The sequence below is a fragment of the Crocuta crocuta genome, unplaced genomic scaffold (genome assembly GCF_008692635.1).
Source record: "Crocuta crocuta isolate KB4526 unplaced genomic scaffold, BGI_CrCroc_1.0 scaffold340, whole genome shotgun sequence".
NCBI lineage: Eukaryota > Metazoa > Chordata > Mammalia > Carnivora > Hyaenidae > Crocuta > Crocuta crocuta.
The window spans coordinates 2,635,145-2,656,291 of NW_027530642.1; the positions used below are offsets into that span (position 1 = coordinate 2,635,145).

The following is a 21,147-nucleotide window of genomic DNA, read 5'->3' on the forward strand; positions in this document are numbered from 1 at the left end:
TGTTTCAGTCACCTGGCCCTGGCTGAGAGGCACAGGATCTACTGAGATCCCTTGGGCTCCCTAGACTCACTTGGGGATCCACAAAGGGGCCAGGGCAAGGGGTGCTTCTCGCTCTCATATGCAAATTCCTGGCTGGTGACTTCCCCGACTTGGGCCATTCAGGCACCCGACCATTGAGAAAGCCTGGGCACATTGCCAGCCCTGCTGGTCTCTGCTTCTGCCGGGCGCCTCTATACACTATGACTCAGCTCTGGGGCCTGTGGGCTCCTAGCCTGGGTGGAGTCGAAGGGGGTCAGAGAAGCCCAGAGCAGCTTAAGGCAGGGGATTTATCCTTTTATCCAGGCCCTCTATTCCTCCCAGGCTTCCCCTCAGGGCTTACAGGTGTACACACACACACACACACACACACACACACACACACACACACTCCTCTAGCTCTGGGGTGTCTACCCTGCATACTCTTTCTATACCTTACCCCACTTGCTGCCTTTGTCCCACCTATGTCTGCCTCTGCACTCTCTTATAATGGCAGACTTCTTGGAGAACCATTACAAAAGGTCTGGAACATTCTTCGAAAGTCTTAAAGTCCTGTCCTTTCCTCCTTCACCCTCCCTCTCCACTTTGAGATTTTTGGGTGGTGGTCATAAGACAGTAAGTGGTCTAACTCTTCACCTTGATATCCGTTTCCTCATCTCGCCAAGGCCTAGGAGACAGATGTTGCCCTTTAGTTCATGTTGTATGTGTCAGTCCCCAGTGCAAGGTCCCCATCGAGCGGTCATCCAGCTTACACTAGCATCCCTTTAGAGATGAGTGGCTCTACACCGTATCAGGCAGGTCCGAGTAGTAGAAAGGGTCTGTATATTGTCTCCTGGAAACTCTTGCCCCCGTCTTGCCCTATGCCTGAAGGCTCTGAGATGCTGGCTCAGAGAGTATTTCACTCTCTGACCTTGGACCAGTACTTTCATCTTGTTAATAAGTTCTTCCTTAGCCCCGCCATGCGCGTAGTCTGTGCCAAGCAAAGACAAGGCAGCCTGGGAGCTTACAGACTGGTTGGAGAAACCAGAGGGATGAAGCAGTTTGTGAGCCTTAACTAGAGCAGCATTCACCACCTCAGATCCTTTGTGGGAAGAGGCAGTGGGGGAATGAATGCAGAATTGAAGCAGCAGCATTATCTCCTATTAGAACAAGGTACTAACAACATCACGTAGGCATCCACTGAACACAGCGTTGTGGCGGTAGGGTGTTTCTAGCGCTGCAGAGCGCAGAGACACGGGAGCTCCATGTGGAGAGCACTGGATTGAGAGCCAGGAAGCCTTAGTTCAGTCCTGGCTCTGCCACTGACTTGCTGGACAACTTTGGGCAAGTTCCTTCTCCCCATCCTGTGGTTTCCGAGCCTGAGCCCTGAGGCTCCCATCGCTCTGACGTCCGTGACTCCTATAAACATTTAGGGGAGGCTGCTCGAGGAGCTGATGTGTGGGCAGGGCCGGGGAGGATGAGCAGGGAGGACCCTGGGGGACCAAAGCCAGAGGAGGCACAGGGCCTAGTGCGTGGAGGCTCAGGCAAGGGAACGGGGAAGGTGGGGACTCAGGTGCCAGTAAGGATCCTTGGACACAGTGTTGGTGTAACTAAGGCACTGTCTTTGGTAAGAATGTTCTAGACAGAAGAGGGGCGCCTGGGTGGCTTAGTCGGTTAAGCGTCCGGCTTTCGCTTAGGTCATGATCTCGCGGTTCGTGGGTTCGAGCCCCGCGTCGGGCTCTGTGCTGACTGCCAGCTCAGAGCCTGGAGCCTGTTTCAGAGTCTGTATCTCCCTCTCTCTCTGACCCTCCCCTGCTCACGCTATCTCTCTCTCTCCTAGCAATAAATAAAATATTTAAAAAAAAAAAAAAAAAAAAGAATGTTCTAGACAGAAGAGAGAGAGAGAGAGAGGCTGATTGGTTACTGAGATTGGACTGTCTTGCCCACAATGTGCTTCGTGTCTTATAAACTCTACTAGATTGGGGTTCTTTGAACTATCTAGAGCAATGGTTCTTAACCTGTTTTGACTCTTGGGTCCTCTGAGAAGTTGATGAACTCTTGGACCATTCCCCAGAAGACACACATACAGGTGGAAGTTGGATTGTTTTGGTCTCTACATGGCTTCCTGGTCAGGAGTCCCCGAGCCGAAGAAGTGACCCCTTTCCTGGGCTTGCCGCTTTCATAAGTCAGTTCACCCTCATGAGAACCCGGTGAGGTAGAAGGGAAGGAAGGAGTGTGTGTACACTTAGTAGGTGAGCATTCTGAGACCCGGTGGACAAGTGGATTACCCCCAGGCGCTCAGCGAGGCCCGGAGTATGGGAGGAAGGTGGCTCTGCTGCTGGTAAGCCAGCCTGTGGCCTGGGAGCCCCGGGTCCTGCCCCGTGAGTCAGCCCCAGACAGGGAACCTGCGTAACTAGAGAATTTCCCTGGGCTGAGCTGGGGTCAGAGGGGAAACTGAGTCATGAGGAATGGGGAAGCAAAGGGAGAATGGTCGGTGGTGCCTACTGAGCCCCTGGTGCAGAGTGATCAGTGTCCCTTCCCTCCCGCCAGGAGTTGGGCCCCCTGCCCCATGAGGACACCAACTTGATGCTGCACCTGCAGCGCCTGGAGACCACCCTGAGCGTGTGTGCCGAGGAGCCCGACCACAGCCAGCTCTTCACCCACCTGGGGCGCATGGCCCTCGAGTTCAACCGGCTGGCATCCAAGGTGCACAAGAACGAGCAGCGCACCTCCATCCTGCAGGTGAGGCCAGCAGGTGGGAGGGCTGCCAGGAGGGCAGATGTGCCCNACTGACTCTGGGCTTGCTGTTCAGGCTGGTGAGCAAGGTAAGGAAGTTGTGGGAAGGCAGGAGGAAGAGGAAGGAAATTGGAAAATGTGGGTGGGCAATGCAAATGCCATGGTTGGGGATACCCTCGGGGTGGGGATGTGGGCAGGTTTGCCGCAGCCCCGCCTCTGGTCTTCACACGTGGGGTGGGGGGAGGAACAAAGGCCGGCCTGTATGTTATTGCCCCTCCCCCCTGTGGTGGTACTTCGGTGGCGGGGGGGATGATTATTTTGCCTAAGGTCCCCCAGTCGGTGGATGATACCGTTGATTCAAACCTCAGTCTGTCATGTTCCAAATGCCATGCTCTTAACCTTCATCCTAACCTGCCTCCCCACTGGGGGGCTTTCTTTCACAACCTTCCCTGTGCCATGGCAGTGAAGTCAGATCTCCTTCCTAGGCCAGGCCAGCCCTGCCCTTGGGACAGAATGGCCCTTGGTGCCAGCAGGGACTTTTTTTTTGCTGTATGACCATGGACAGGTCACTTGTCGTCTCTGCCCCGCACTGTCCCTGTCGGTAACATGGAGTTGGGGATGCTTCCGTCGTGGGATGGCTGTATTAACGAGGTGCCCCGGGCAGCCTCATACATGGCACGTGGGCACTGTTGGGGTTTTGTGGTGATTGGTCATTCATACCGGGCAGGGGACCATAGCCTCAGGGGCCTGGGTAGGGAAGGGTTCACAGATGGCAAAACTGCGGCTTGGAGAGGACCTGAGCGCCCGCCACCTTAGTGACAAGGCATAACTTGAAGTCTCCTCCCTCCCTCCTAGACCATGCCAGCCACCGGCCACTTACTGATCTGTGGTCCTGTTCGTGTCAGCAGACATTTGAGATATTCCAGTTGATGGGGGAGGGGGGGGGCGGACGTCTACCGGGTGTCACCTTAGGAAGGGCTGGGTTGATGAGCAAGAGGGGCGTCCAGGCTGGAGACAGGTGTGAGGAGAGAGGTGAGGGTCAGAGGACTCGGTGGGGGGGTGGGGGAGAGGGCGGTACTCCCATCCCACCTTGCAGGAGGGGTATGTTGAGGGAAGTGACCAGAGCATGCTGTGAGGGCCTGGGGGCGCCAGGCTGAGGGAGACACCCTTCTGATGTCAGGGGCTCAGGGGTGTCAGCGCTGAGCTCTGGGGAGGTGACCCTGGTGCGGTTCGTGGAGTAAGATCACTCTGAGTGTCAGCATTTTGGCTCTGATGTGGGGATTGATGCCAGGCCTCGTAAAAGGGGGCCCTGCCAGCCTTTTGGTGTTTTTCATGTATGGAGCTCCTGTGTGTGTTTCCTTCTTAGTTCTTATCATAGTTTGTGATAATTTTATCTCATTACATGGCTTATTCACTTTGTGTTTGATTTTTCCCCTGCGCTCCCTGTTAGCATGTAAGTCTCACGGGGTGGGGGTGGGAGCCAGCACCTTCTCTGCCATATTCACCACATAGCCCAGTGGCCAGCACTTAACAGGGGCTTCGTGTGCAGTTTTAAGTGAGTAGTGAATCAAATGACCTCACAGGTGAGGTCTGTGGGACCCTTTGATGGAAGCTGACAACCTTTGTGACAGCCTCTCTCTATCGGCTATTTTGTGCTCAGGGAATTTGCCCAGAGACTCTAGGAAGCTGCCCTCGGGTCCAGAAGGGTAGACAGCACGTGAATCCTTGTCCCGACCTTCCCTTAGTGACTGGGAGCAGGATGTTTTGTTTCCAGCCAGGGCCTTGGCATCCTAGGCATTTGCCTAGACTGTGGGTGGAGGCACAGGAGTCCAATTCCTCCGTATTTATTCATTGATTTGTTTCTTGGTTCACTCAACAAGCATTGTCACAGCCAGGTATGGCGCAAGGCCTCTGCTAGACATTGGAACCAGTCACCATGGTTTTCGTTCTCTCGGCCTCGGGTCCTTCATGTCCTCCCAGCCTCCATTTCCAGGCTGCCTCCTCCATGCAGCCTTCCCAGGTCTCCCCTGTGTTAGTCAGGAAGGGCTAGGTTTTGCTGTGGATGCAGACAGCTCTGAAATCTCCCTGGCAAACATACAGTTTTCCCTCAGATTCCACGCGGCAGGGGTTTGTTTCTATGCCTCAAGTTTGTTTACTCAGAGGCCCAGGCAGAGACCCCACCATCTCATGCACTTTGCTATATGAGGCAGCCGCAGCCACAGGGGAGAGAGACCAAAGAATTGTGCCTGAGGCCAGCCCAGAAGTGGACTCGGGCCGCAGCCACTCACTTTAACTGGCCACAAGTAATCACATGGTCACAGAGAGCCCAGGACAAGGACGGGGAAGGGAGCAGGAGGAATGCACTGAGTACCTCCGGTTCTGCCCCAGCCCAGCTACAGGCCTTCTCGCCCGTCTCTGCGCACTGTCCGCACGGCACACCGGGGCAAGGTCTGCCATGTGAAGCGCGGTCCCAGCGGCGATTCTTAGCAGCTGTGCAACCTCATGCAAATTATTTCACCTGCGCTGACCCACTTTTAAAACAGAGATGACTTACGTAGCTTTGGGGAAGCAGTGAGGCGCCAACGAGGCAGCGAGTGTAAGAGCACCTAGCCACGGATGCATCATGTACCAGGTGCTCACTGAGTATTTGCTAGAAGGAGGTAACTTCATTCCGACGTGGTGTATCACATTACCGGTGGGCACCTGCCCACCCTGTCTGCGGGGCCCGGGGTCTGGCTGCCCATCTTCCTTGCCCCCCTGCCCCTCCCCCCGCCTCGAACAGGAGGCCTCAGCTACCACCACGTGACTGGCAGATCACAGGGCACTTGCAGTCTGGCCATCTTGTTTGTCCTCGAAGTAGCCCTGTACAGGAGGCCGAGAAGGAACAGTTGTCCCCATCCGGAGAGGAGGGAACCGTGTCTCAGCAGTGAGGCAAGCCCGAGCCACACCTGAGAAATTGCCGAGGTCTTGACCGAATGCCTTGTTTTCCACCTTGCCATTTGACGGTGCTAGAAGCCCCTCACATCCTCCAGACTGACTGAGCTTGGGGCCTCCTAGGACTTTTTCATTCATTCATTTGGCCATTCAATCATTCTGTTGTGCATTCCTTCGGCAGAGTTCAGTACTGATTTTGCTAGGTGCTGAGCTGGACTGGGGTCCTGGGAGGGGATCCCAGCCCTCTGGGACCTCACAGACTAGTGGGGGGACTGGGGAGTGGACATTATGAAAATAATGACACATGAGGCGCCTGGGTGGCTCAGTCGGTTGAACGTCCGACTTCGGCTCAGGTCATGATCTCATGGTTCGTGGGTTCGAGCCCCGCATCGGATTCTATGCTGACAGCCAGCTCAGAGCCTGGAACCTGCTTCAGATTCTGTGTCTCCCTCTCTCTCTGACCCTCCCCTGCTTACGCTCTCTCTCTCTCTCTCTCTCTCTCTCAGAAATAAATAAAACATTAAAAAAAAAAAAAAATGACACAAGTGGTTCTTCCACTGTAATTGTCACAGGCACCAAGGGTGACCAAGGATAATAATGGTGGTGACCTAACTCACCCGAGATGTGGGAGTCAGGGAGGACTTCTCTGAGGAGGTGATGTTCAGACTAAGACCCGAAGCAAGAGTAGAAGGGAGCGGGGGGAAGGCCGTGGGGGACGCGTGTTCTACACTGGAGTAAGGGCAGTACAGGAGGAGGGATGGAGCTCCCTGCCCAGGAGGACCACAGGCCCCGGGGCTGACTCTTGGTCGGGCATCCTCATGGCTGGCTCCCGAGGGAGAGGATGCCTCCAGGAGCCTGCCTGGGCCTAGTACCCGGGCCTCCAGCTGTCCTGAGACGGATTGGGTGAGGCCACGCACAGGGGGTAATGTGTTGGGGCCTGGCGTGGCTCTGTCCTCCGTCATCAAGTGGCATTCAGGATGCATCCCTTCGCTCACCTTGCGTCCGTCTACTCTCTGCCTTGCAGACCCTGTGTGAGCAGCTTCGGAAGGAGAATGAGGCCCTAAAGGCCAAGCTGGACAAGGGCCTGGAGCAGCGGGATCAGGCTGCCGAGAGGCTGCGGTACGTCCAGGCTCCTCAGGAGTGAGGAGTCAGGTGGGCAGGAGGAGAGGGATAGTACGCGGCACTGATTTCGGGGCTGAGGGCTTTGGATGTCAGGTTTTTTGGTCCTTTTCCTTGGATACCTTGGTGTTTCCTCTCTGGCCCTTCTAATGCCTTCATAAAGTGCTTTGAGAGCTTTAGAAGAAGGTGTGTACAAATCACACTCCTTCCCTGGGAACTTCCCCCCCCCCCCCCCNCAGGCCGCTGTTGGGCGAGGACTCAGGACTTTGCTGCCCTCTGCTGGTCACCGTCGTGTCCTGCTGTTTTCCTGCCAACTGTCAGGGGTCCCTCATTTGCCTACTGGTCTCAGACTTCATTGTGCCTCAGGATCACCGAGGGTCAGGGTGCACATTACAGCTCCACACTCCCACCCCTCCCTCCCCTGCTGAGATTCTGCTTCAGTGGGTGTGAGGCTGACCCAGGCATTTTCCCAGGGATTACGGTGTAGGTGGACCCAGGACCACACTTGAGAAACACTGCCTGATTGTCCGAGTTTGAAGGGCCCTTTGAGACTATGCAGGTCAGACCTCTCCCTGTGCCCAGGGAGACTGAGGCCCAGAGAGAGTAATATGTAACCACTGAGCCGCTGTGCCATTTTGAAGCAGTGTTTGTTTATTTACTTCCGGATGGCCAAACAGTTGGGAGTTTTAGAGCCATAATGACTCCATCCACAGATCCAAAACCCCGGGTTGGAGGAAAGACTCATAAGTAGAAAGCAAGAGTGCAAGTCCCTGCTGTGTGACCTTGGGAAAGCCACTTTACTTGTCTGTTTCTCTGTTACTGCATGGAAACTTAGCTGGCAAAGAGAACGTAAAGAAATATTTTTCCTACTTCAGTCCTACCTGAATCCATATCACCACTTTTATTATGTCCTATATCACCTACCTTACTGATTTAAGGATTCACTTCAATTTGAATAATGTTTTTACTTAAAGTTATTGTAAAGAGAAGCTGCACTGGAGTTCATGGAAAACAGCATTACGTCAATAAATAGCAGACAGCCGCAACAATAAACACAATGAACATGGAAGGGTGTTAATAAATTCTGGCGGACCACCACCGCCCACTGAAAACTCTGAGCCTGAAGCCTGCCCTTTTCCTGTGAACAAGGGAGGCCGGCAAGTCGTGGAGGAGAGCTCAGGACTTGCTGGCAGCAGCTGAGGCTGCACCCGTGCTCTACCCGAGACGTTTGAAGCTGATTGGAAAGGGTGTCCCCTTTCTCACTGGAGTGTGATCAGGGTTATCTGATGCAGGTTTGGCCGCATCTTGGCGAGCCCCTGTATGCAGACCTCCCACAGCTGGGAAACCCTGCTGTCGATGATAAGAGACTTCCAGAGAAGCCCAGATCACCAGCAAAGTGGCTTCAGGACGACTTCTTTTGTTCTATCCAAGGGCAGGTTTAAGGGTCCCAGGACTCAGCTGCATGTCAGATGAGTCATAGGTCTGAGGGCCCCGGGCTCCTTTACATGGGGCCAGCAACGTGACGCCTCTCTGTTTGCCTCTGACGCAGGGAGGAAAACATGGAGCTCAAGAGGTTGTTGATGAGCTGCAGCAAAGAGGACGCCTGTGGGCAGCCGGGTTTCCCAAAGATGGAAGGCATGGGCAAGAAGGGGGTGGCTGTACAGCAGCAGGTACGTGGTCATATAGTCCTTCCTCAGCGTCCTGGATCGCCAGTGTCTAGCCACCTCCCACGGCGGTGAGGTCACCACCTCCCTCCATAGCCAGTTCTACTGTCACAGGGTTCCTGTTCGATGGCTTTTCCTCAGCTGGGCCTGACAGTACACCTGCCCCAGAACTTCCGCTCCTCAGCCCTCGTTCTGCCTTGAGCCACACAAAACATCCCACTTTCTGAGACACACACTCGAGCTGCTGGCCATGACTGTGGCCTCGTGGTCCCTACGGGCCTTCTCTCCAGGCTGCGTCATTTCATCTCCTTCCGCCATTGCTCAGAGAAGGTGGTGTTGAGTCCTTCGCTCAGCTTGGGCTCATTCCCTAAACACATTCCAGTTTGTGAAGGTCTCGTAGGCGGGTCTCAAAAGTCAGTGTAACAGCTCGGATATTCCTGGCGGAATTAGGGTGTTAGGGTGTTGGGTTGAGAAAGCCCGTTGGGACTCTGTTAAGCTCCAGGGATTGCTTCCTGGAGCCTCTGACCTGGACAGGAGTGGCGGTTACCTGACACTGCCGTGGCCTGGCACCCCTACCCACGGCTGCTCTCGGCTCTGCCCCACGCCCGCTTCCCAAGCAGAAGCTCACTTTCCGCCTTGTCCGGTCTGTGCCTTTCCCCTTGGTGTGGAGCTCAGTCCCAACCTTTTACCGACACGTTTCCCCCTTTTATTAGGGTTTAATGGCCGCACGGCAGGACTCAACATCTTTAACAAACCCCCCACCTATGTAATAGCAGTAATTATCCTAATAACTTAATTCCTCACTACTGTGTGGCAATGCAGCATTTACCTGGGACTTGCAACTCCATCATCCTATTGGGATCTCCGCTCTACACCTATGTGAGGCAGGGCGGGGACTATTACTCCATGACACAGCGGTGGTAGAAGGTGTGGAGGCCATGTGATTTCCTGTCATCAAGAGCCCTGCATCACCTGCTATCAAGCAGACAGAGGGGTGCCTCAGGGAAACTCGCTGATAAACGGCCTTCTGAATTCCGGCCCAGGAAGCCCCTCCCTGCCTCTGTTTATCCCTCAGGACAGAGCCTACCTTGGCTGTCTCCTCAAGGAAGTGACTCGGGGAGCCCCCTGATCCCCGCGGGTTCCCTGAGCCACCACGGGATTCTGTGGGCAGGCCTCTTCGCTTTTGGGAGCCCTTTAATGTCAGCTAGCCTCTCTGAACTCCCCGGAGGTCCGGTCCTTCTTACCGTCCTGCCGGGTAGGAAGGCCCCATACGAGGCACACGTGTGGGCCGCGGCGGACCCTGTGCCCCGGAGCTGCCTCGAGCCAGCACAGCCACTGTGACTGAGTGACCTACACCAGCCGTCTGGCCTCAGTCTCTTCTTCTGTAAAATGGAGGCTGCGACACCTAGCTCCAAGGATGCTGGGAGGGGTCAGTGATATGATACCTGTAAAGCAGGTGTAGCACCAGGCAAATGGGAAACAGCAAAATTAGCTGCTGCTTTTAATACCCACTTTGGTGCTAGCAGCCAGGTGGGCTGACTCTTCTCTTCTTCTTCTTCTTTTTTTTTTTTTTTTAAGTTTATTTATTTATTTTAAGAGAGGGACAGAGAGAGAGGGAGAGAGAGAATCCCAAACAGGCTCCACACCAGCAGCGCCAAACCCGATGTGGGGCTCAAACTCACCATCTAGGAAATCATGATCTGAGCCGAAACCAAGTCGGAGGCCTAACCGACTGAGCCACCCTAGCGCCCCTGACTCTTCTCTTCTTTGTAGAGGTTAAGGGTGACCCCCCTCCCCCAAGAGACCCTGTCCCCTCTTCCTCCTTGCCCTGTGAGGACACAGCAGGCTTCTAGGGGCTGCCCATCTCTCACCTTTCTCAAAGGTGGCCGTCCTTAGCGGGCTCCCCCAGCCCACTTCTGTGGTGTGCTGGCAGATGCTAGCCTGCAGGGGGCACTTGAGCCTCACTAGTCCTGCATTCAGGGACCCTCCCCCAGCCCCCCACAGCCATGAGAGAGGGCAGAGGTGTGGGAAGGAGGGGATAGAGAGAATGTGGGCAGTGACCCCAGGACAAATGCTGACAAGCCCACGGGTGTCAGGGATTGGGGCCTCCAGAACCCATCTTGTTTGGTCTCCCTTGTACCAGGGCCCAGAGAGGGCGTGGGTCTTGGCCTCCTGCCGGGCCGTGGAGGCAGACCCAAGACTCCACTGCTGGGCTTCTAAGCTCATTCTATGTCACCTCAGCATTTCCTACATAAAACAATTTTTTTTAACTTCTAAAGAACTTCAGATTTACAAAAAAACAGTTGCAAAAGTGGTCCAGAGACCCCCAGTGTCCCCTTACCAAGTTATGTAACCACAGTTCAACGATCAAAACTAAAAAAATAAACACTATTAACGAAACCACAGACTTTGTTCAGATTTCACCAGTTTCCCGCTCATGTCCTCTTTCTTACGTCCCGTGCTGGCGCTGGGAGTCCAGGATCCCACACTGCCCTTGGCTGTCACACTCCTTAGTTCCCTCCAGTCCGTGACAGTTCCCAGCTGCGCCTTGTCTCTCACGCACCTGGCACTTCTGACTTACACTGGCCGGTTATTTTGTAACACGTGCCTCAGTGTGGGTTTAACCGATGACCAGATTAAGGGTGATCAGATTAAGGGTGTGAATTTGTGCAAGAACACCCCAGGAGTGGCACCATGCCCTTCACGGTGCATCATGTCAAGGATACATGATGTCAGTGTATCTGACTACTGTCGACGCTGAGTGCTGGCCTAAGGGGGCGTGTGTCGGTTTCTCCATAATACAGGGGCTAATTTTCCCTCTGTAGTTAATAAATCCTCTGCAGAATCAGTGCAGAGCCCGACGTGGGGCTCAAGCCCATGAAACTGAGATCATGACCTGAGCCAAAATCGAGATGGACGGGACGCTTAACCGACTAAGCCACCCAGGTGCCTCAATAAATACTTATTTTTGAGGAGAAACTTTAAGTCTGTGCAGATGTCCTGTTCCTCCTTACACTTGTCACTGATTTTAGTATCATTGGGTCGCACCTGCAGCGATCATTATTACTGTAGTGTTCTCACAGAGATTTTGAACTTCCCCCATTCCCTTTTTACTCAGTAATTGGAATTCTTCTGTAAGGAAGAGTTGCCCCTTCTCCCCCACTTATTTATTTGTTCAGCTATTCCTTGTTCAAATAATTCCAGCTTTGGCCACAGGAAGCTCTTTCAGGTTGTCTCTTTTGCCCGTTAGACATGCCCTTCTTCCTATAATGATTATTGAGTACTTTCTTACCTTCTGGCACAAGCTCTCCTTATGTTCTCTGTGCCTCTGGAATGAACCACTTCTCTAAGGAACCCTACTTCTTTAGAGAAGGACAGTTAGAAACCAAGATCTGGACCCCGGGCGTGCTCATTGCCTCTGGAGTGCCATGGCTATAGGCCTTCTCAGAGGACAGAGCTAGGAAACACACGCACAGGTACTAAGCACACAAACACATACATCTTTATTTCTGTATCTTTCTAAAAAGCTCTTCAAGTAAACATTTTATAAAATGTTTTGACTCTTGCCTTCCAGGTCAGAAGACGTTTGGTTGATGTGTGTTGGGGGAGAAAAGGGGAGGGAAGGTGGCAGTGCCTTAGAGATAGAGTCTGAGCGGGGGAGTAAGTGGCCGTGGGAAGGGAGCGGAGGGCAGGAAGGCAGGGGAGGAGGAAGAGTGATCTCGACAGACCTTGCAAAGCGGGCTCAGTCATGGCGGGGATGTGTGGTGGTGTCCTGGCCGGCGAGTGGATTAGCAACGTGGGAGACCCAGGGCTGGGTCCCTGGGTAAATGCACTGAGTGAGTGACAGAGTAGTTCTTTGAGGCTTTGCTGAAGGCTCCTCTGTGTCTCCCCCCAGGCTTGCGTGACAGCAGGTAAGATCTCAGAGCTCGGGGCCTTGGGTGCAGCCGAGAAGAAGGTGAAGATGCTGGAGCAGCAGCGCACTGAGGTAGGCGGCCAGAGGGGGTGGGGGCGGTCAAGGGAGACCCTCCACTCCTCTGGGGACGGGACTGTCAGCACAAAGGCCCTCCCCGGCCCCTTGTCTCGTCCCAGATTGCCAAGGCGAGTTGCTCTGGTGGCTGCTGAACCACCTGCCCATGGGAGAGACTGGCTGCTTGTCCTGGGTTCTTTTTTCTTGATCCATTCCCCTGTCCAGAGTGGCCACTCTGAAGACGTGGCATTTGGGGCATGGCCTAACATTGTCGGTGGGGGATAGTTTAGGCAGGCTCCCCTGGTAAGCCCTGGATGGTAGAAGGCGGCTGTGATAAGGTAGGGAAGCTGCAGCATCAGGAATGGGGAGCATGGGGTTCCTCTGTCACCCCGTAGCCGGTTCAAGAAGGGACTGTCACAGAAGGAGAAGATCCGACGCCTCCTTACAGCCCTGCTTCTAACCGGCTGGATGTCTCCCAGATTGAGGCTATGCCCTTGTGTGTCACTCATACCCCTCCTCCACCCCCCACCCCAGGCCGGTGTTTCCAGACTGGAGTCGGAAGCCAGATTCCTGTCTATTCTCTTAGGTCCTCCTCTCCACACAGCCCAGGTTCCTCTTCAGATTCCTGGGCCTCGCTGCCCTCCCTGGGCCTCCATCTAGCACATTCGAAGGTCAGGCCTCCATTAGTCTTTTGCTTACGTACCTATCAGTTTTACTTTTCTTTTTGTATTGCTGTAAGGTATTTATTATGATTACAAAAGTAATATGACGCTCATCGGAACAAGACTGAGAACCTCCCCGCCTAGACCTGCCCACAGTTGGCGCAGTCCTACATTCTATTATGTACTTAACAACTCATACACTATTTTTAAAAATAAGCAGAAAAATGGGGCACCTGGGTGGCTCAGTTGGTTAAGTGTCTGACTTTGGCTCAGGTCATGATCTCACAGTTCATGAGTTCAAGCCCCATGTCGGGCTCTGTGCTGACAGCTCAGAGCCTGGAGCCTGCTTCAGAGTCTGTGTCTCCCTCTCTCTCTGCCCCTCCCCTGCTTGCACTCTGTCTCTTTCTCTTTAAAAAATAAATAAACATTAAAATTTTTTTTAAAAACAGAAAAATTATATTCTATATACTGCATTGCAGATTACTGTTTTTCTTTTCTCCTTTGAAATTAACTGTATCTTTGAGGATATTTTTTTTTTTTAAATTTTATTCCCAGGAGAGAGAGAGAGAGAGAGAGAGAGAGAGAGAGAGAGAGAGATTGAGCGTGAGCANTGAGGATATTTTTGTACAAAACATACATTTCTCCAGTTCTGAGTACTCTTTATCATGTTACTGTGTCTGAAATTGGGATACCTTCCCCCATTGTTTTTTGTGGTTAATGATGTAGGATTGTTTTTCTTCCCTGAGGAGCTGTTCTAATGCATATGGCAAATCACGGTTGCACATGTGCTCTGCAGTTGTACCCCCAAGTTATATAATGCTCCTTTGCTGCTCATCTTGCTAACCCGGCAAGGATAAAATATAGCAGCTGGTAAAGGTTCCTCCTTGGGGAAGCCTGAATTTCCGAGAAGAGAGGGTTTGAGGCAGTGTCCGTGGCCACCGTCCTCACACACACACGGCTGGTCTGCGTGGAGTTGTCCCTCTGTTCCTTCGCCACCTTCCCTTGCTAACCGCAGCCTCTCTCCACAGCTCCTCGAAGTGAACAAGCAGTGGGACCAGCATTTCCGGTCCATGAAGCAGCAGTACGAGCAGAAGGTACTGGGGGGTCAGGGGAACTCAGGCTGTGAACCCCAGGTTCCTCGCTGTGGGGTTGGGGCGTCCCTGGTCTCCTGCCTGCTGCTTCCTTCTCAGGAGCTCTGAACCTTCGAGGTTCACCCCTTCCCTCACGCACTCCCCCTCTCTGCCTTTGAACCCAGATCACAGAGCTGCGCCAGAAGCTGGCAGACCTACAGAAGCAGGTGACTGACCTGGAGGCTGAGCGGGAGCAGAAGCAGCGTGACTTTGACCGAAAGCTCCTCCTGGCCAAGTCCAAGATTGAAATGGAGGAGGCGAGTTGACTGCTGGTCCCTGCAGCTTCTGCTCGGGAGGCTGCTCTCCCTGCCTCATTAGCCGAGAACTCCGTGAAGTAAAGGGGCCAGGGGCTGGAGTGGGAGACCTGGGGGCCCCATCTCTGCCTCCAGTGCCCAGGGCTATGGGGCCATCGGCAAAAGCACTTTCCTCTCCGATGCCACGTTTCCCATCTGAAAAGTGAGGAGATTGAATTAGCATTGCTTTCCAGGGTATTTTCGTGTTTTCATGTAGAAGAGCTTTTTATTAAGTTTATTTATTTTGAGAGAGTGTGAGGGAGGGGCAGAGAGCAAGGGAGAGGGAGAGAATCCCAAGCAGGGTCTGCACCGCCAGCAAAGAGCCCACCCAATATGGGGCTCGAACCCACGAACCATGAGATCATGACCTGAGCCAAAGTCTGACGCTTAACCGACTGAGCCACCGAGGCGCCCGCATGCAGAAGAGCTTTTTGTTCACGTACGATCTTATGGATGAGGGAGCTGTACAGGGAAGCACAGAGTGAATTAAGAGACACACACAGACTGCTCTGGTACACTTGCTGGGGCTGGGCTGCTGTTTGGGGTAGTGATGGCTGTTTGGGGGCGGGGCGGCTAAGACATTAGGCAGGGGCTTCCTTTCTTCACACTTCGAGTGACTACTCAGCACAGTGTGCACTTGGCACTGTGCTGGGCACAGAGAGTCCGCAGCAAACAGACCAGTCCTGCCCTTGGTGGGAAACAAACGCTAAACAGCTCATTACAGAAGCAAATAAATAGAGGTGTGTTAAAGTACCACAGGAGGAGTTACAGGGATCAGGGAGACCAGGAGAAATAGTATGGGGCCGGGTGGTGTGTGGCTGACAGCAGCCAAAGCGCCCCAGGATCCTGGGACAGCTTGAAGGGGAAAGGCCAGTTGACCCCCAGACCCTCAGAAGATCGTATCGATATCACAGTGTCATCCCGTTCATGGGCACTGGGCACAGGCTGCTTTTGCCTGGCTTAGAAATGGACGTTTTCAATATGAATTGCGTTTCAGAGTTCCCCGTGTCAGCATGTGACACCCAGGGGCTTTAGCTGAGGGGTCCACCTGCCTCAGTGACTAGCCCTTGACTTGAAGGTGTGTGTGTTAGGGACGACACTGCCAGGCTTTTCTCCAAGCGCCGTCCCGCCTGTGACCATCAGCCAGACCCCTGGCTCTTTGGTCCCTTCCCCCAGCTCATATCAGTAGGCGAAATAAGTCCTTGGCATGGGACAGTCCCCCATTAGCTGGGGGGAGGTAGGATGTCGCAAGACAAAGCATGGCCCTGTGATAGGGACACGTGGTGATAGAGGCCATGCTAATCGTGGAGCCTCTCGAGTAGGAATCCAGAACACCTCCCCTGAGCTCTGCCCAGCGCTGCCCTCCCGGATCTCTGGCTGACCTCCCCTATTTGAAGCAATGCCTTTGACTTGCAAAGGCAGAGGGAGCCCTGGAATTAGGAGACCTGGGTTCTGGCCCCAGCTCACTGTGTGTGTGGCCTTCAATGAGTCCCCTCCCTTCCCTGGACATTCATTTTCCGTCACACGGAGGGGCTAAGATCTGGTGCGCTCTAAAGACCAAGCCATCTGTGGCCCTCTGCGGTGAAGGAGCCCTGCCTGTTCCGTAGTGGGTGTGGGAGCAGTGCTTCCACCTGGAAGCCTTCCCTGGTTTCTTCTCAGCTGTGATGCCCTTTCTTTGAACCTCACAGAACTTTGTTTCTCTGTGGAGGAATGCTCTCTGCCTTGTATGCTGCATTCCTTTCTTTAAGGCCCCTCTCTCCTCTAGGCTTAGAGACTGTAAGAACTAAAAGGTCTTTTAGAGATTCTCAGTGGTTTGTCACTTTCTGGGTATCACAGAAGACTCCTATGCGATTCTCATGGACACTATGGCTTTTCTCCCTAGAAAATTGCACAGACAAAATTTTGCATCCTGTTTTAGGGCTCTCAGACCTCCTGACGCCCATCTGTGACTCACATTAAGAACCTCCCCTACCTGGCATGCCTGGGCAGCCCAGTCAGTTAAGTGTTCGCTTCAGCTCAGGTCACTATCTCATGGTTTGTAAGTTCAAGCCCCTCATCGGGCTCTCTGCTGTCATTGCGGAGCCCACTTTGGATCCTCTGTCCGACTCCGTCTCTTCCCCTCTCCCCACTCACATTTTCTCCCTCCAGTTTTTAAGATAAACATAAAAAAGAACCCCCTAGGGGCGCCTGGGTGGCTTAGTCGGTTAAGCGTCCGACTTTCGCTTAGGTCATGATCTCACGGTTCGTGGGTTCGAGCCCCGCGTCGGGTTCTGTGCTGACTGCCAGCTCAGAGCCTGGAGCCTGTTTCAGTCTGTGACTCCCTCTCTCTCTGACCCTCCCCTGCTCACGCTGTCTCTCTCTCTCTCTCCTAGAAATAAATAAAACATTTGGGGAAAAAAAAATATTTAAAAAAAAAAAAAAGAACCCCCTACGCATGGTAGATAGGTGAGCATAAAACCAGAGAGTACCATGACAGTGGCCAAGGTCTCAGCTCGTTGGCAGAGGAACTGGCGTCAGAACCCAAGGTCTTTCACTCAACCCAACTGCCTTTTCCTTGAGGACAGGACCTTATGGGCCTCGCGGCTCTGATGTCGGGGGGCCTTGCATGGTGCCTTCACATGAGCATTGCGGGGACTTCTGAGGGAGTGGTGGAGAGGAGGCGCGGCTGAGAGGGTGGGCAGGAAGTGCGGGGAGCCCAGGCTTCACAGAGGGGTTCCCGGCTTATCAACCCCGTATCCCCTGCAGACCGACAAGGAGCAGCTGACAGCAGAGGCCAAGGAGCTGCGCCAGAAGGTCAAGTACCTGCAGGATCAGCTGAGTCCACTCACCCGGCAGCGAGAGTACCAGGAAAAGGAGATCCAGCGACTCAACAAGGTGGGCACACAGGCCTCCCTGAGCCCAGATGCAACATTCCCCCCACCGCCAGGACCCCAGCCCCCCAGTCAGGAGGGGTGACCCCTGGGTCAGCAAGCTGTGCTGAGGGCCTCCGCGCAGCCTCGCGGCTCCCGCTGTCTTTGCCTCCCCCTCCCCGAGTGCCGAGTGGCCAGCCCTGGCATGTGCCTGTGCTCCCTTCAACTGCCAGGCCCTTGGGCGAGCCCTTTCCTCACAGGGCCCCACTCTGCTCGTCGCTCATCATTCAGGCTCAGTTCTAACACCACTTCCTCTGCAGGCCCTCCCTGGAACTCATTCTGTGTTCCTAAAGCACCAGAACCTTCTTGAATTCCCCTTCTGGTCTCTTCTTGTGATTGCCTGTTTAATGGTCTGTCTCTGGTGGGGGGAGGTACTCATCTTCACCAGCATATGTACCTCCAGTGCCTGGCACCAAGCGCAAGCTCAGGACACAGCTGAGCACAGCCTGAGGGTTCCTGCCCTTGAGAATTGGGACCCGGGGAGTGTGGTGCTTGGGTGGAGGCCAGGTATTAAAGCAGAAACCTGCTGCTTTGGGCCAAGGCGAGGGGGCAGGGGGCAGGCCGGTTCCTTTCCTAGCTTAGCCAGTCCAGCCTCTCTGAGTCTCAGTTTTGGACGCCTTCGAGACCCACCCACCTTCCAGCACAGGGGTTAAAGTTGTGCACTGACCAGAGGAAGCATTGAAGGCCTCCTTTTCGGAAGAGACAAGTTCTCTGAGGGCCTGGAGTTGTCTCTCTTTCATCTTTTCCTCCTTGCCTGGCTCTCTTCCTCTCCCTCCTGCCGCCTGACCGGGCTCACAGCGGCTCTGGCGTGAGTTTGGCTGCAGCCCTGTTAGGGTAACCCTTTCCATTTGGTTTTGGAGTTGATAAGCATTGATTGTGCCAAGTCTGGGGGGCCCTGGGACCTATTCTCAGAGGAAAGAATGACCTGTCCTGAACTGGGGGGCTTGGGGTCTAAATCCAGGCACAGTGTTGTACATAGTGGCAGATCACGGAGATGACTCAGACGGGATCAAGTTTCCCTGGCATAGCTGGGGACAGAGACACGGGTGTGGGTGACTGATGCGAGGCAAGTGACGTGCTTTGCTTGTGACCTCACACACGTCCCTCCCTGTCCCTGGACCTCAGTCTTCTCATCTAAAATATAGATGGAGGGCCGCCTGGGTGGCATTGTTAAGTGTCTGTCTTCAGCTCAGGTCAGGATCTCATGGCCTGTGAGTTCAAGCCCGCATCAGGCTCTGTGCTCACAGCTCAGATTCTGTGTCTCTTTTTCTCTCCTCCTCCCCTGCTCATGCCCTCTCTCTGTCTCTCTCTCTCTCTCTCTCTCAAAAATAAACATCAAAAGATTAAAAAATATTAATAATAAAACATAGGCAGGTGGAGTAGGAGGATACAGCGGAGTCCTAACTTGCCCTTGCAGCATCCTGGGCTTACTCTGGCTCAGCGGTTTCCTTGGGTTTCTGGGAAAGTCAAGGAGACCGAGTGGGGGCCCAGGTCCAAGCTGGGGAAGGTCTTCCTTACTCCCCACCGTCTAGGGAGGCACTGTGGGCACTGCTAATGCATGGCGAGCGGAAGCGCCGATGCCCCAGGGGCTAAGTGCGGGTGGCGATGAGGTGGCCGGTGGTGAGCAGGGTTCCAGGCTAAGTGCGAGTGGCGATGAGGTGGCCAGTGGTGAGCAGGGTTCCGGAGTTCTCAAGGAACATGTCCACCAAGCTGAAGGAGAACATCAGCTAATAGAGACCTTTTTAAGAAGGTGGGAGCACACTGTTTTCATACAGGAAAGTATTCTGTGAGCATGGTAGAAAAGGGTGCTTTTTTTTTTTTTTTAGTTTTCAAAATGTTCTTTGGTGCTGTTTCAGCCCATTTCCAGGCTTAGAAAGGCAAAGTATTAAATAAGTCAAAGTTAAAATCCAGTCTAATCTAACTATAGAAGAGTTGCTTGGTAGCCAGGGGTTTGGGAAGCTGAAAATTCTGAGGGCAGGACAGTTGTTGAGGATGTGGGCGCTTCCCCCAAAGAACCTAATAGTCTGCCCAGGTCTGGATGCTAGGAACTGAGCCGCACCTGCCTGGGGAAGGAGAGATGAGGACCCCCATCTAGCCTACTTATAAGCTGTGTGACTTTGGACAGATCACTTCAGGTTTCTGAACCTCAGTTTTCACATCTGTCCAGTGGGAGTGATGATCATAGTCTTTTCTTCCTAGGACTGGGGAGAGGATCCAGAGAAATGCTATGTGTACAGTGTAAATGAATTGAATAGGGTAGCATTTATTAAGTGGTACTGGGGGTGGCCATTATTGTCACTCTTATCAGGAAGGGGGTCACTGAAGGTGAAGGTGACCTCTCCAAAGGGGCCTGACTTCCAGGGCTCTTGCTGATGGGTCTGTCTCCTCTCTTCTCGATCCCAGGCCCTGGAGGAAGCACTGAGCATCCAGGCCTCCCCCTCCTCTCCACCAACTGCATTTGGGGGCCCAGAAGGAGCCGGTGGCCTCCTAAGGAAACAGGAGCTGGTCACGCAGAATGAATTGCTAAAACAGCAGGTGAGCCCAAGAGGTGGAGGTCAGGTAGGGGGCGCTGAGTGGGGAGCTGGAACATTCCAGAGGAGCCTGGGGGNGTAATTAGTAGCCCACATTCTGGAGGTCTATCCTTCCCAGCACTGTATCCCTAACTAGGTCACTCTGTCATCTTTTTGATTTAACTATCTCTGTACCCCAGCTGTGCTATTATCTACCTAGTATTTTAAAAATAAATTTTAAATACATTGCTTTCAATAAGTGTATTTGAAAACAAACTTTATGACAATACTATAAATGAAAAATGCTTTATTATTTGCCACCAATAGAAAGTCACCATAAGCAATACAGTAAAAGCAAAACAGTGTTCTTAAACTCTAGCTGGATAACCTGGCCTAATGAAGACTCTGAACTTGAGTCTGAACTTCGAGGGAAGGGAAGGGAAATTAGTAAGTACTAGAAAGGTGTTGAAGACATGCTAGCATGAACACAGACTCTCTCCCTGCGGGGCACCGAAGGGCCAAAGGGAATTGGAAAGGCTAGAGCTCTCCCACATGTTTCTATTGGATGCTGTGATTTGGAGCCTCCTAAACCATCTCTAACTCAGACAGCGTCTCGCTGATCTGCAGTGGGATGTGAAACTGCAGGCGCAGAGGCGGGGAGCCACCCCAGCCCCTTCTGGGCTAGGGCACCCCCACAGCCTGGGAGAGCCCTGTGGGTCCTCTGCTCTCGGAGCCAGGAGACCAAGTCCAGTCCCACACCCACGCTCCGGTCCTGTGGCCGCGCCTTAGCAGGATTGGACTGGTTGGGGGCTTGTGACGTTCTCCATTTTTTTTTTAAGGCCACAGATACCTTGTTTAAATAAAGCCTGTGTTGAAGCCCGGAATAAGAAATAGAGGGACCCAGAGCCTCTCTCTCAGAAGTGGGGGCTAGGAAGCCAGAGGCGCACTCATTCCCCTCCTCACGATGACTGTGAGCGGGGGTAGGCAGTCTGAGCCCCTCATCCTCACCTCCACTCCGCCCTCCTCCCCTCCACTCCCCTGCAGGTGAAGATCTTTGAGGAAGACTTCCAGAGGGAGCGCAGTGATCGAGAACGCATGAATGAGGAGAAGGAAGAGCTGAAGAAGCAGGTGGAGAAACTACAGGCCCAGGTCACCCTGTCCAATGCCCAGGTGGGAACGGCTGGACGGAGGGAGGGGCAGCTGGCCTG

The 21,147-nt window shown here is 53.6% G+C and overlaps 1 protein-coding gene across 1 annotated transcript in view; it reads left to right on the forward strand.

Annotated features, from left to right (window-relative positions):
• The window catches only part of TNIP1 (TNFAIP3 interacting protein 1), a 48,580-nt gene that overhangs the window by 26,050 nt on the left and 1,383 nt on the right, over positions 1–21,147 (forward strand). Inside the window, exons 6-14 of the mRNA XM_077769049.1 lie at positions 2,566–2,757; positions 6,710–6,804; positions 8,354–8,474; positions 12,364–12,453; positions 14,126–14,191; positions 14,353–14,484; positions 17,266–17,394; positions 19,833–19,964; positions 20,984–21,109. Coding sequence (XP_077625175.1) covers positions 2,566–2,757; positions 6,710–6,804; positions 8,354–8,474; positions 12,364–12,453; positions 14,126–14,191; positions 14,353–14,484; positions 17,266–17,394; positions 19,833–19,964; positions 20,984–21,109 — 1,083 coding nt within the window. The remainder of the gene's footprint in view (positions 1–2,565; positions 2,758–6,709; positions 6,805–8,353; positions 8,475–12,363; positions 12,454–14,125; positions 14,192–14,352; positions 14,485–17,265; positions 17,395–19,832; positions 19,965–20,983; positions 21,110–21,147) is intronic.